Source organism: Pseudorca crassidens, chromosome 12 (assembly GCF_039906515.1).
Source record: "Pseudorca crassidens isolate mPseCra1 chromosome 12, mPseCra1.hap1, whole genome shotgun sequence".
NCBI lineage: Eukaryota > Metazoa > Chordata > Mammalia > Artiodactyla > Delphinidae > Pseudorca > Pseudorca crassidens.
In genome coordinates this window covers 64616991-64632124 of record NC_090307.1, presented here as the reverse complement: position 1 = coordinate 64632124, position 15134 = coordinate 64616991, and the positions used below count along the sequence as shown (strand labels likewise).

Genomic DNA, 15134 nt, shown 5'->3' with positions numbered 1-15134 from the left:
GACGAGGGTCAGTGCTGTAAAACATCCGTGACCGCAACCCGCTTCCCTCAGCCCAGGAAACACAGGAGGCAACAAGCCACTTCCCTACGAGAAGTTTTCCCTAAGAGAAGTTCGGCAGTGTTTCCAAACCACCTTCTTGCTCCTTCCGCTTCATAAAAGCCATGAGATCAAAAATGAATGAACTTTGTACTCGGATTTCACCTTCTTCCAGTTCAAGAAATGCTCACAGCCTCAGTCTGGGAATTCACACAGGGAAACATCTCACTCAGGGTTGCTTTCCATCCAATACCAAATAGAAAAACACATCATCGCAACCTTTTTTAAAAGTCCCATATAAACTTTTTCTATTTTCTTATTTTAATTACAAGTTTAATTGTGGACCCTCTATGTACCTTTCTTTGCTTATTTAAAATTATTTTTAAATTACTGTTTAAAATTACTCTAAAAAATTCTACAAAACCAGTAGGAAGAACACTAAGTCAATATATTATTTCTTGGGATCAGTCACTGCTTCTAAGATAAGCAGTAGAAAGCCTCTACCAAAACACAGGCCGCTCAAAGTGGAAGAAACTTCTGACTCTCAGACACACCATATTTCTATCCTAAAAGAAAACATTCCCTTTGTGAAAACACAAACCTCTTCTCTTAACCAAAAAACAACATCCTTCCCACTTCCCCAGGTCGCTGCCTCCTAACCATCCCCAAACACAACCAACTGAATGATACCAAGGTGAGCGGGAGGGACTTACAGCTGAAGATGCCCGGAGGTGGATGTTCAGTCACCAGGAGACAGTTTTCTTCATCACTGTTGTCCCCACAGTCGTTCTGTTGGTTACAGACCAGTGAACCAAGATACAAGCATTGCCCGCTGGTGCAGGTGAATTTGCACTCTGAAAAAGCACAATATAAAGCATGCAGTTGTCAATGCCAGCCTGATGCTCTTCAGCTGCTACTTCTCCTTCCCTATCTGTGTGCCGTGATGGTCTGGGCACTCAGTCTACCTGGAGAGTCCAGGGAGCAGAACGCAGACACGGACTCTTTCCGTTAAGAGCTCAGGGGCACTCGGGGCCTGCCATACCTCACTCACCCCACGCTTCTGACCCACAAAATAGTAACATGATGTGCCCAGCAAATCATGACTATGGGACTCTTCCTTTGCTTGAAAAAATCCTTGGCGGTTTTCCCCGCCACCAAGGATGAGGGAGCTAGTGCAGCAGCAGCCCGGGCGGCATCAGGACTCAGGAGCTCAGGCTGGACAAAAGGAGGCTCATACATTTTATTTCCAACTTGTCACTGGATGTTGTGAGGCTCTGGGCAAAACATTTAACCTCACTGGTGTTCGTTCATCTCATGACTAAGAAGAACCAGGTTTATTACCAGGCAGGGGCAGCACTGACTTTATAACATAAAACATGGGAACACAACATGTGCCCTCTGCTGAGAAGCATCCGTACCAAGGGCCCCGTAAGTGACTTAAAGAACAGGATGGAGCCCAACCCAATGCCTGTAGGCTTCACTGAGCATGGGATGTCTGCAACCTGTGCAAATCAGTATTTGAAAATAGAATTTACTTTTATAAGACAAAATAAATTTGCAAACTTAACACATTACTATAAATTTAAGCAATTAAGGATAAAGGAAATTACATACACATGGGCGCATAAACATCTATGTATATCTTACATCGACTATCACCCTAATTCTGACCGAGAGCTTTTCCCTAGGAGCACCCACAGAAGCTGGTGGGATTCACACAGGACATCCCACTCAGTGAGCAGCCAGTAGAAAAAACCCCACAGAAAGAGACCAGGACCCCCACTGACACTGACCATCACAGCCTCTTCATTTCTCCTTGGTTTTGTCTGTCTAGAACATGGGTGGCAGGTCCTTTCCACTCTAAAATTCCATTATTCAAATAAATAATAAAAAGCTAGACATCAGCACACAAGACCTCCACCCACTATGCTAACGACACAGAGGGGCTGCAAAGAGAACCCCTTATCTGCAGTAAAGAGACAAGTTAAATCCTCAGTATTTCTGCAACCCAGTATGAAAATGCCATCACAATTCTCTGTGTTCACATCTTCCTAACAGAGTCTAGAAAGAGACAACAACCAAAGCCCTAACCTAGTTCAGACCCACACGTAAACACCCCCCAAATGCACATCCACAGCTGGTGACTGGCTGCAACGTCCAGGTGAAAATTCCATGTGCTGACTGTGAACCAGGCCACATGTCAGGAGCTCTGCTGAAGCCCAACTCTGCTGCCATAAGTGGCACAGACTCAAATCCAGCTGCTTGAAATTACATTGATGAAGTGACTTTCTTTTTTTTTAACTTAATGGAGAAAATGGATGTCAAGGAAAGAATTTATCTTCCTTTCCAAAAGAAATATTGGAGTTTGGATTACTACCCAACATGAAAAGGACAGTAGCCAAAAACAGTACTCCTGATGTTGTTGAAACAGTGATTGGAAAGAAGGGAACACTAACCTAAACTGAATCGAACTCCAAGTAAAAAGTTAAGCACCGCTGCGGTTTGAAAGGATCCCAGGTTAAACTCCCACGTTCAAGTTCGTGTGGAACTTTAAATGAGTGCAGAAACGAAACCACATCCACACTTCACTCTGATCTCAGCTTGTTTAAAGGAGACCCTGTCTAGAGTTACAAAATATTTTCAAGGAAATGAATTATGTGATTCAGTTATTCATACAACCAGTATTTTAGCTCCTTCTGTGTTCACTGCCAGGCCCAGAGACACAGAAACACAGAGATGAAAGAGCAAGCCCTCTTCAAAGGACTACAACACGAACTTTTGTAAATGTGAGCAGCAACTAACACATGTGCTCACTCCTTCCGAGGACCCATTTTCCTTCTTTGTGTCCCTCACAGTGAGACCGCTGCCCAGCGAGGAACGGGCCCTTGGTGAGTCACCTGTTTGTTGAATAAACATATGACCTCATCTGAGCCTCATAAGAACCCTGTGAAATTATTAGGGTAGATACTATTATTCCCATTTTACAGATGAGGAAATTAAGACTCAGATTAAGTGACCTGCCCATAATTAAACTGCGAATAAATGGGAAAATGCAGACGTGTGTCCAGATCCACCACCTCTGGTCTTAGGCTCTCTAATTGCTGCCTCTCAGTTTCCAAATCTGTTTTCATGAATGTGCAAAATTCATTTGTAATGAGGATGACATGTATGTAACAAAGTTCTCAAAACAGTTTATCTTAAGTAGGCTTAACATTACTCAGAATGCATTAAAAAGGCCTGTGCTACTGATGTGCTTAGAAAGCTTTTAGTTCTTAGATAATGGAAATACCAACATCAACCCACTGAATTTCAATTTCATAATATCTAAATCTTCTCAGTGGTGAGTCATTAGCTGAATATCAAACTAAAAAATCTCTCCATCTCATGGCCACTTGAATCAAAACAACTGAATTGAAATTTTGCACCAACTTCAGCTTCTTGATATATCTAGAAATCTGCTATAATGTTATTAAGTGTTAAAGATTAATGCTAAAGCTGGAATGAAACTGCAGACCAGAGTCAAACGCCTGTCCAAGGTAACCTAATTGTATTGATCAAGGCAGGCTTCCAACTCAGTCCTGACTCACCCTGCAAGATCATCTCTACCACACTTTCTACCCCAAAGCCCAGTGTGTTCAGACATTAGGCGTGGTCCCTAGTAACTAGGTTATTGTGATAGTTCAAACAAACTAAGAACCCCAAATGAGAGGCTCTAACCATGGCCGCCTATGGAATCCCTGGGCTGATCTTTCAACACCAGCCTGGACCACTGTGCTCCCTGGCGTGAAGTGTGGCCTGGATAGTGGGTGGTTCCTAGGGATCCTTAGACTGATTCTGATGGGCAGCCAAGAAAAGCCACTGCCTCGTAAGAAGCAGAGAACTCATTCATATGAAGCCCTCACTCTAGCTAATAGTACTGTGTAGCTAGTATTGGAATGTTTAGTTGGTATTTGCTAATTTACTTTAAAAAAAAAACACCTAATATCTTAAAATGGGCAGGTATTTTGACGACTCCAGGATATAGGGCCTGGTTGCTATAACTTTGTACTGTCAATGGGATGTTTCAGAAACTTTGGGACTACAAGTATGACCCGCAAACTACATTTTGACACACTATAGAGTCAGGAGTCATCCTCAATGAAATAAAACAAGTCAGAGAAAAAAGACAGAAGAATTTTTCCAAATGTTTTCTTTTATTTTGTCCATTCTTTGTGGAGCTTGTTGAGTATTCCTGCTAAGCAAGAAGTTGAAGGAAAGCAAAGACTGTTAACATCAGAAACATTTTGGTTACAAATTCATGGTGATTTCAGATGTATAATATTGGAACAGAATATAGAATCAACAACCAGGAACCAGCTTTTCCTGCAAGAGCTATATATTTAATTTTAAAATTTGTAATATTTAAATAATTCCTCTTCTTTAAAGTCAGGGTTTTTTAGGTAAAGAAAATGGCATTCCCTTCTGCCATAATTCTCTATTTGATTTATTTTTAAAAATCTAGAATCAGCAATAGATTTTAGGATCACTTTATTTGCTTTTAGTAATACAGAATTTTCTCCAAATTTGGAGAATTCTTTAGCTTCTCTACACTCCTACATTAAGCTTCTGATGAATTTCAGTGACTTTGAATTGTCACAGATTCATAAAATTCTAGCGCTGAGAAGGCCCTAGAGACACAGTGGACCGCCCTCTCAGGTCACAGATGAGAGAATTCCTGACTCACCCAAAGTCAGGGAACAAACCTCCTGTAATGGAACTTAACACCCACAATTTCTACCGAATTTGGGGAAAAACACTTTTTGTCCTAAATGTCATTCCTATTAGGTACAAACTAGTACTAACCATTTGGAGTATACCATGTGAAAAAGGAGAAAGGAAAAGAATGATTAAGAGAATTTCCTTTGTTACTTTGAATTTTATTACCGTTGAAAAAAACAAGCAATTTTAAGAGCCCTGAAAGCAGGAAAGAAATGGAATATCCTAGAGTGGTCTGTGAATTCCAAACTTTTACACACAAAAAAAAAAACTATATTAAAGAAAATTTTTAAGGACCAGTAGCTTAACAATTTGAATATTCTAAAACTAAACTTGGACAGGGGTAAATACTCAATCTTGACTTGCAGGAGGACAAATCTGCATCTCAGAAGCCAAAGTTAATCCACTTGGTAGAGTCAACATTCTATTAGTTAAAAGGCAAAAAACAGGTACTTGAAAGTTGCTAAGAATAAATCTTAAATGTTCTTACCACAAAAAAAGAAATAGTAATTAGGTGACATGATGCAGGTGTCAGCTAACCACTGTGGTCTTCATTTTGCAATATACACGTGTGTCAAATCACGTTGTCCACCTTAAACTTACACAATGTTGTGCGTCCATCACATCTCTATAAAGCTGGGGGAAAGGGCAAAAAAAGTTGTTCTCAATTTTTCCTATGCCCTTTTTAAAGCCTTAGTTTTCTCAGATATGACCTCAGTCACAAAGTAACGCAGCACTGCATCACAGCCATAGAATCAACCTCTTTTGTGAACAGGCAAAGCGGTCCACGGCAGCTATTTCTGTGAGAGTTCATACAGCACCATGGGCTCACTCAGCTCACGTGTCCGTCACTCACACACCAGAAAACTGGGAATGATTCTGGCTCCAACATTTCTGATGTTAAATCTAGAACTTGCTCTCAGTAATGGGGCCTTCTTAATATACTTACATTGTAGATAACAGAGACTAAACTTAGCTGCTAGGGACCTATAAGTGAAGGACTAATAAGGTTCTAAAATTAGCACAAATAATTTTACCACGACCAATATAAGTTTCCTACTATCGCGATGACAATACTTTTATTGATTTATTCATACACTGCCTACTCCCCTGCAAGGCACAAGATTATCTACCATAAAAGCAAAGTTGCACAGAAATGAAAACAGTGAGTAAAAGACAAAAACCACGAACCTAGAAATGCAGGGGACGGAGGAAACCTGTGACCGTAGAGAGCTCTAGTGACCAGTCACTAAACCCAGCTCCAAGCAAAGGGGCTGCCGCGGACCGGTGGAGACCAGAGGACCGGTGGCGAGCGCTCACTGGCCCACAGCAGGAGGCGCTGCAGTCAGTCGGAAACAGACTTTCTCCTGCTTCTCAGACCTGAGAGGATCACTCTTCTTATTACAGGGCGCTGTACAACAACACGGAGGTAATCTTGACACCAACTTTGTCCAAAAAGGGAAAAGTGCTCCTCAGATTGTTCTTTCCTGTGTGACCTCCTGTGAGGCTGGAATATTAGACTGGTTTCTATTGAAGGAGCCAGAATGACAGGGTCCAGAAAGTAGCTATTTAGCAAATTATGAAGATAGAGCTTCGAGACTCTTCAGAAATGAAAAGTTAATCCTTAGGGCTATTCATCTCAAATGTCAGCTTTTGACAGCATGTGAAAGGCAGATGGATGATAAATGCATGTTCTTCTGCAACATTTTTCAACACAAGGAATACATTTTGAGTAACCCGTAAGAGACTCAGTATCTCGCATAACATCAACACTGATCTCCATGCACGTCTGAGGAAAGACGTCTGAGACACCGTGGGTGCCTCACCTGGCATCACACGGTGACCTGAGCGGCACACCGAAGGCCACACATGAAGACTGCGCATCACTAACAACGTGCTCCCCTCACTCAAAGACGGTGCTGACTTTGCCGGTCATAAATTTGAAACAAAGGAGAATTTAATTTGAAGGTTTACATTCTATGTAATGAATTAAATTAACAAGCACTTAATAAAAGTCGTATCTTAAGTGGTGCTATTGAAACCATAGTTATCCTCCAGAAAGATGACTGTGACATGATAAAAGAACATTTGCCCATATAGTAAGATTAACAGACAAGAATCTCCCATCAAAGGTAGTAATAAAATTTTTTTTAACTCAATCCATTTTATGATGTGGCTTATTGCTCTCACTATGGTGCTGGAAAGATGGTGCTGAAAACATTTTTAATGTGTCTAAAATTCTCTAACAACCATGAGTGAAAAATGTGCCTTTAAAAGTCCAAGGTACTTTGGCTTTAGACTTCCAGTCTTAAAATTATCCTTTAGAGCAGCTTGAAAAACTTACCCAACTTTCATCAAAGAACGATCAGGTATTTTAAAAGTCAGTAAAAGTCCTCTAGGACTTGAATTGGCAAATAGCACTATTTCTTTTCTATGTTTAAAGGCATTGAATGAATGAATTCTTTTCTGCGCTTTTCTGTATATAAAATGCGAAGAGGGGTTCTCAATTAGCTTTTTAGAACAGTACTGGAAGCAGGTAAGAAACACCTTAAAATACTCTGCAGAACAAAAAGGTGTATCAATATATGCAACGCACATGGGAAAATACTTTGAAAAGACGCTGAGCAAAATACAAACAATGATACCTCTGGGTGCTGGGATCATTAGTAATTTGTAGTTCCTTGTGAGTTTTATGTATGATTTTATAATCAGGAAAATAAAAAGCCTATTTTAAAGAGGGAAATCTCTGTGAAAACCAAGTATTTGTAGAACTCTAAATCCACCATAATGAAGTACCTAACTCCCCACGACGTCATCCAAACAGAAATCCAGACATACAGCTCCAGCCCCACTATCTCAGTCACATTTCAGCACGAAGCACATGTGGGACACCCCCACGGGCGGAGCAGCAGTAACAGCACACACACCAGCTGGCAGTTCCCACCTGAGGACCTGCTGGGGGAGCTCTGGGGGGTGGGGGGGCCAGTCCCATAGAGCCACAGCCCACAATGTGGAAGTAAGGCCGAGGGCCAGATGTGCGGTCATGGAGCGCCCTGGACACCCTGCTGAGGAGCAGGCCCAGTGCTCCATCCACAGGCTTTAAGTAAAGGCCTCTGAACAGGATGTAACCGCACAGCCCTGAGCATTTAATGCACACCTGTAAAGACTAACCCTGCACACCCCGCTCAATACAGCTCCACGGAGCAGCAACAAGAGTTCTAAGCTGTCCAGTGACATACACATTTGAGGTGCACGGCCGTGAGGACCACACTGCAGGACCCACCTAGATGGATGTACAGGTGTTTACTGCACAAAGTTGGACCCCAAGGGGGAACCACAGGGGTGAAAGGGTGGCATAGATTCTCAGGTACTGAAACTGCTGAGTCTCGGGACTCTTCCCCTCAAGCCACTCTTTCATTCATTCTTTCACTCAAGAGTCCTCCACTGCTCTAGCGAGGAGCATGGCCACAGATGCCAAGGACAGAATAGACAGTCCATTGTCCTAAGACTCAGGAAACTGGCTTCTCCTCCAGCTCTTAAACTAAATATTGTGTTTATCCTCAGGCAAGAATAAGAATCTTAACCTCTAAACTCCTTCCTGGTAAATGTGGTACCTGGATTAAAGCAGTAGTTCTGCATCTTTCCCTGACAGCCCCAGGGACCCCTTGAGGACTCAGGGTCTCCAGCAGGAGGTGGGTTGCAGGGTCAGTGAGGAGTCCCTGCAGGATTGCTAAATCTGTGTGCAGGGTACCTTTCCGTGAGATTGCACTGGAAAACAGCATCCCCCAGCTAAAAAATCTGAAAGCTACCTACTGCCTTACATTCTAAAAGTCCTTTCAGTTCTTAGGATCCATGATTCAACAGAATTTTAAGAAAGAAATTTTAAAGAAAGAAATTCTACTTGAGCCCTTTGGCACTTCTGTTGCCCACTCTTGATTATTCTAATGATTATCCAAATAACAGGTGCTTTCAAAGTTTCTGAGTTCTGGACATTTGGTTACACACTGAGTATCAATACCACCTCTAGGGGATCTTTCGCATCAGCTTTACAAACATGCTATAACCTCCCCCATCTTTAAAATAAAAATGCTTTGGGCCCCACTCTCCATGTCTCCACTCCCAAGGCTCAAGCCTGTAGCTGTGCAGGCTTTGGCCCCATCACTGCACACCCCCCATCACTGCGCCAAAACTGTTTCTCCAGGCCGCGAAATGACCTCCATGTCATTAACTCCAGTGCAGCCATGCAGGCCGCATCTCACTAGACCCGCCTTTGACAGCCAGCCACTCCTACCGCCTGGAACCAAGTGCTTGGTGGGTCCAAGGACATGTTACCCCCTCACCAATCCCCCTCCCTCCCTGATTTGCTGCCCTCTTTTCTTTGCCATACACCCAGGCCCTGTGGTCTCAAGCCATCCAGCCTCTCCATGCCGATGACCACATGTCACCCGTTGGCATCTCCAGGTGGTGTAACACACCTGAACTCACCACAGCTTAGCCCAAAGCACCATTTCCCGTGCCAGCTGGCTCTGCTCACAACCCCGCATGTCTCAAGAACACATCCTCCCAGCTGCTCAGGGAACAACAGTGCAGTCACCTGCGACTCTTTCCTTTCTCTAATCCAGTAAGAAATTCTGTTAGCTTCACCTTCAAAATATGTCTGGAAACCGGCCCCTTCCCACCATCTCACTACAGTCACCCTGGTCTAAGGGCCATCACCGCTCACCTGGATGACCCCAACAGTCTCCTGACCAGCCCCCCAGCTGCTCCCCGTATCCTTCCCACCAGAGTCTGGTCCCGAAAGGGGACCCAGGACGACTCTGCTCAAAACTCTCAAATGGCTTCTTCTATTTCACTCAGAGGGAAAACCAGGGTACCTACAATGAACCCCACACAACCTCCCATCAACAGGCCCCATCCACTCCCTGGCCTCTCCTGTCCCCGAGTTGGCCCTGGGCACACGGGCCTCCTCGCTGTCCCTTGAACACACCCGGCTCACTCAGGCTCGCTGTTCCTCTGCCTGGAACACTCTCTCCCGAGGAATCTGCTATGCTAATAACTCCCTCACTTCCGTCAGGCCCACGCTCAGACGTCACATCTCTGTGGGCTTTTCTCTGACCACTCTGTTTAAAGTTGGATCCCCTCCCCAAAACCCCACCCCTACTCCTGGCCCTTCCTATCCTGCTTTCCTGCTGGATTTTTCTCCACAGCTCTCTATTTCCATCTAACATTACATCTAATGACATGCATAACATTTCTTACCTTTTTTTCCCACTAGAACATGAGGGCAGGTAGGGATTTTTGTCTGCCTGGTTTTACTGATGAATTCCCAGAGTCTGAACAGGGCCTGGTATACAGTAAGCATTCAATAAGTATTCGTTAAATAAATCAATGAGCAAAAGTAAAAGCTTGTCAGGAAGTTCTTCCAGGAACCACAATTTACTACTGCTATCCCTTTGAGTGAGAAAAGTTCTCTCTGCACATATATCCTCAATAGGGAGGGGTGTGTGTGTGTGTGTGTGTGTGTGTGTGTGTGTGTGTGTGTGTGTGTGTGTGTGTGTGTGTGTGTGTGTGTGTGTGTGTGTGTGTGTACACATATGAAAAATGAGGTAGAAAGAAGACAAAAAGATGAAAATAAAATTCAAATCTATCATTAGCAAATTACACGAGAATTTTTAAAGCAAAGGGTTAGTTAAAATTATTAGCCAAAATAGATCTTTAATTACCTGTGGTCTTCATTGATGGAAGCAATCTCTCTCTAGTTGTCAATGTCATAAACGTTTAGGCTTTTTCCCATCTGTCCCTTCCCTGTCCTCTTGCTTAATTCCTAAATCACAGAGTTCCCTCTCAGGGCAACCCATGTGTTCTGGCTGAAGCACTGGCCTGTCTACCCAGGAAGCAGCAGCCCCTCACACACAGCTGCCAGCATTCTGAGAGAGAGTTGGGCGTGGGCACCGACCCCCGCCCCCCCCCGGCCCGCCACCGCATGTCTTACTTTTAATTGCCACAAACAGGCTCGGGGGCCGGGGAGCAAGGCAGGTGTTTAGGATTCATAGCATTGCTGACCCTGCGTCGTCCTCAAGGTGACCCCACCTAGCTATTTTTACTATTTGGGTGAAAACCGCCTCACCTTCTTGCCTTGAGCCTCCTGTGGCTGTCTGCCTTGGGTTCTCCAGCTGCCATCAAATTCGCCCTTTACGAATTTCCCTTCTTGAAAACGTCCACCTTTGGAGAACTCCACAGAATCAGACCTGGCTGCCCAAGTGCTGCATGAACCCCTGTGTTCCCTGCCACCTGAAGGTGTGCGGTGGTATCCTCGTGCTTTCCGATGGACAGCATGGCACTCTACTGCGAGGAGAACTCCCCTGCCCCGTTTTGTCTTATTTCCCCTACTGGTTCCTTAGAAGCCCTTCTTTGTCCCCTCAGATAAACTTCCTACTTCAGGCCTTATTCAGCCCTCCTGTCCCCCAGGAGACGCTGACGGCTGCATGTTCTTGATGGCGCCCCACCCAGCTAAGTCCCCAAGCTCCCCCACCACACACGGCCCTCAGGGATGTTGGTAGACAGAGCTGTCCCTTCGTCCCCCAAGGGAGACCTTCAAATACTGAAAATAATGGCCTTTGGTTTCCATAACTAATCAAACTCCAAGTCAGGGATCAGTGTGGGTGGGAAGCCATTGCTATACTCCCTGAATGCCACACGTTAGAGGGAAGAGGCTCCCTCTGGCCCTGCACTCCACCACCCCCTCCCCATGCTCACTGCTTTACTGGAGAAAACGGTCTATGTCTGATGATCTAGCCCAGGTTAGAATCCCACATTCACAAGGACAAGACTTTTGTGCCCTGAACATGCTCATCTGAGGCCTTTCATAAAGAACTTTTCTTTACAGCACCGTGGGCCAATCTAGGATTTCTGGAACCCCTCTGCCCGTCTCCCCAGTAACCAGAGAGACTGCTTCTGGTAGAAGATGTAGGAGACTTCAGAACAATCTGACTAATAATCAGGACCAGGGTCTTAAACCTGCCCTCCCCAGTGGAGAGCACGTGCTGGTAACATTCTTACCTTCTGAAATTAACAGCCCACCTGACTTTCTGCTCACCTCTCCCAACGGCACACCAGCAGGGTCCTGTTCCATGGGTGGTGTGACTTGACACCCAGGACCCAGAGCTCTGGGCATCCTGCTGCTCTTGGTCATCTGGTCTCAAATCTCCTCCCGCCGACCGCCCTCTTGGATCTGTGTCCCATCCCAGGCTGTCACCACGCTCCACCTTCACCCGGCTTCCCTGCTGGCCTCCTTGTGACAGGACGGGCCTCAAATACCTCTATGCCCAACTCCAGGGACCCACTCACTGCTGCTATGGCTGAGCCCCAATCAGCTGAACTGGTCACCAGAGCAGTTCACAGTGACCCTCTAAGTGTGGAAGCATGACCACCCACTCCTGTGTAGACAACACACGTCTGTCCTCACTCCAGCCTCGACACTCCCACTGAAGCAAGCCCTTTCCATCCTGTTCTGTCCTTAATGCAGACAGAATAGCTTGTCCAGACCGAAAACTCCTCCCTCGAACACAGTTCCGCTTTCTTATCTCCAGACTCCAACCTGTCATCCTGTCCACATCACTGGAAGGAGCAAACACACAAAGTAGACACAGAGTCAGGGTCTAATTCTATTTTACAGCCAGTAGAGGAGGTCTTCCCAATACTTTTTCTGTAAACATGGTTATAAAACAGCAAGAAGAATGGACGTGAAAAAGAGACAAATGTGGGTAGAATCTGAGTTCTAAAACACACACTGAAAAATTCATTGAAAAAATACAAAATAAAGTAATTTTTCTTTATATTCAAGTATAACAAAGCACCCTGATTAAAAACGTACCCCTTATCACCTGTGTCCAAGACTCCCTATCTACATTCTTTGCTTTATTTTTCCGTAGCACTTAACACCTTTTAATAAATCCCATAATTATTCTGTTTTGCTCACTGTCTCTCCTCACTAAACTATAAGTTCACCTCAATGTACATAGGGCATTTATTGTTTACTGTTACTCTCCTGAGGCCTAGAACGTCTGCATGTAACAGCTTCTCAAAAAACATTTGGTGGGACTTCCTTGGTGGCACAGTTGTTAAGAATCTGCCTGCCAATGCAGGGGACACGGGTTCGAGCCCTGGTCCGGGAAGATCCCACATGCTGCGGAGCAAATAAGCCCGTGTGCCACAACTACTGAGCCTGCGCTCTAGAGTCCGCAAGCCACAACTACTGAGCCCGTGTGCTGCAACTACTGAAGCTTATGCACCCAGAGCCCATGCTCTGCAACAAGAGAAGCCACCGCAAGGAGAAGCCTGCGCACCGCAATGAAGGGTAGCCCCCGCTCACCGCAACTAGAGAAAGCCCGTGAGCAGCAACGAAAACCCAACGCAGCCAAAAATAAAATAAATATTTTTTTAAAAAAACAGACTTTAATTATACATTTAAAAAAATTTTTGGTGGATGAAGGAAAGCTTATTCTATCAATTGTTATTTCTAAAACATAAATATCATGTCATCCCTTTACTTTAAACCTTCAGCACGTAGTTTGTGTTAGCTGGGCACGTAAGAGCCTTCCTCCTGACATGGACCTGACCATCTTTCCAACCTTACTTTCCAGCTCCTCTACACATGCCCTGGAAGCCAGACACACCAGAACACAAGGACGATCTTCAGCACATACAGCTCCTGTCACAGTGCCTTAGTGCACACTACTGCTCCTGCCTAGAGTGACTCACTCCCCCCACTTGACAAATGCTGACCACCTTTCAGCCAAAAAAAAAAGGGGGGGGCGTGTCTGTGACACCTTCCCCAACCTCCCCACCCCATCCACAATTAAACACGGCTGCCTCTGTGCACCCATGGCAACCTGTGCATCCGTCCAGTACAGCGTTTGTCACATGGCTGTCATTATTTCTCTATTTGTCTGTCTCACCCACGGCAAGACCTCCAGAGCCCAGAATACATGACATCATTGTACCTCACCTCTAGCGCGGTAGGTAATTAACAATTGCTTTGACTTAACTGAATCAAGAGCATGGGGGGCGGGGCAGAGAGAAATGCACTTTGGGGTCAGTTTTCTTTCTTTCACCTGAAATCTGTCCTTCCACACAGACACACCAGGTAAAGAGAAGGGTGTCAAGAGAGCAGGATGTGCCCCACGCCACAACTTTCAGGCTGAACCAGCAGGGCCATTTATCTTTGATAATCCGAGGGGTCAGAGCTGTGTAATCACACAAACTAGCATCCACGCCTCCTCTGCACTTCATGTCCAAACCAGGAGCCAAGAGACACTAGAAGGTAACTTAAGTGCATACGTGCGCACACAGAGGAAGAACCTGAGATAAACCAAATACAGACTCAGAACCAGGCAAAGCAAGATCACTGGCCAAAGGAAACCCGGAAGAAATGCCACACATAAGTGATTCAGACCACCACGAGGGCGCTACTCTCTCTCTGAGCCCACCCAATGTGTCTATCCACATGTACTCTTTTTCCTCCTAACAAACACTTTACTTATTTCAGTAGTTTCTGCCTCTATGTGGAAATTCATTTCTATTCAGCTGATGGGCCAGGGCCTTGTCCCTGGTGGTCTAGTGGCTAGGATTCAGCACTCTCACTGCCACGGCCTGACTTCAATCTCTGGCTAGGAACTGAAACTCTGCTTCAAGCTGCCATATGCCGAGGTCACCGAAGATCAGAACCAGAAGCCCCTTTCTAACTGTGGCTCTCCCCTTCCCCTACCAGTGAGACCCCCTTGGGACCAGGGCGCTGAGGTGTTTTTCGATAATGATGAATATTTGATGAATAAAGGAATGGCCCGTCCTCCCCTGAGAACCACAACAGCAGGGCTGGAAGGAGCCCCTGAAGTTGTGCAACCCAACTCCCTCACTTCAGACATGAGGACTTTCAGGCCCAAAGAAGGGAGGAGCTGAACACGGTGAAACTGAACCAAACTGCCAGGCTCAAACCCCGGAGCGACCTTTCTCACCTGTGCAAGCTTGGGCAAGCTGGGTCACCTCTCTAGGTCACAGTCTGCATGCCTGGACAATACAGACCACAGTCTCTACCTCACAGGAATGTTTTAAGGATAAAATTATATAATTCATGTAAAGAACTTAGAAGACCCCCCCAGATACACAATATTAAACTTGAAATGAAGTTTGGGCCAAACCATGATCCAAAACTTTGATTTTTCAATGACCTCCAGGCTAACTGCTTTTCTACTTGGATCATCACTTATAATGCACAAACGTGGTAAAATGACACAAAGACTGAACATCAAAGCGTATATCCATGTTACTCATGTCTGTATACAGAG

General features: G+C 45.0%; 1 protein-coding gene across 1 annotated transcript in view; it reads right to left on the bottom strand.

Annotated features, from left to right (window-relative positions):
* Window positions 1–15134, bottom strand: part of LDLRAD4 (low density lipoprotein receptor class A domain containing 4) — a 310369-nt gene that overhangs the window by 121219 nt on the left and 174016 nt on the right. The window contains 1 exon segment of the mRNA XM_067699835.1: window positions 750–890. Within this exon segment, the coding sequence (XP_067555936.1) occupies window positions 750–890 (141 nt within the window).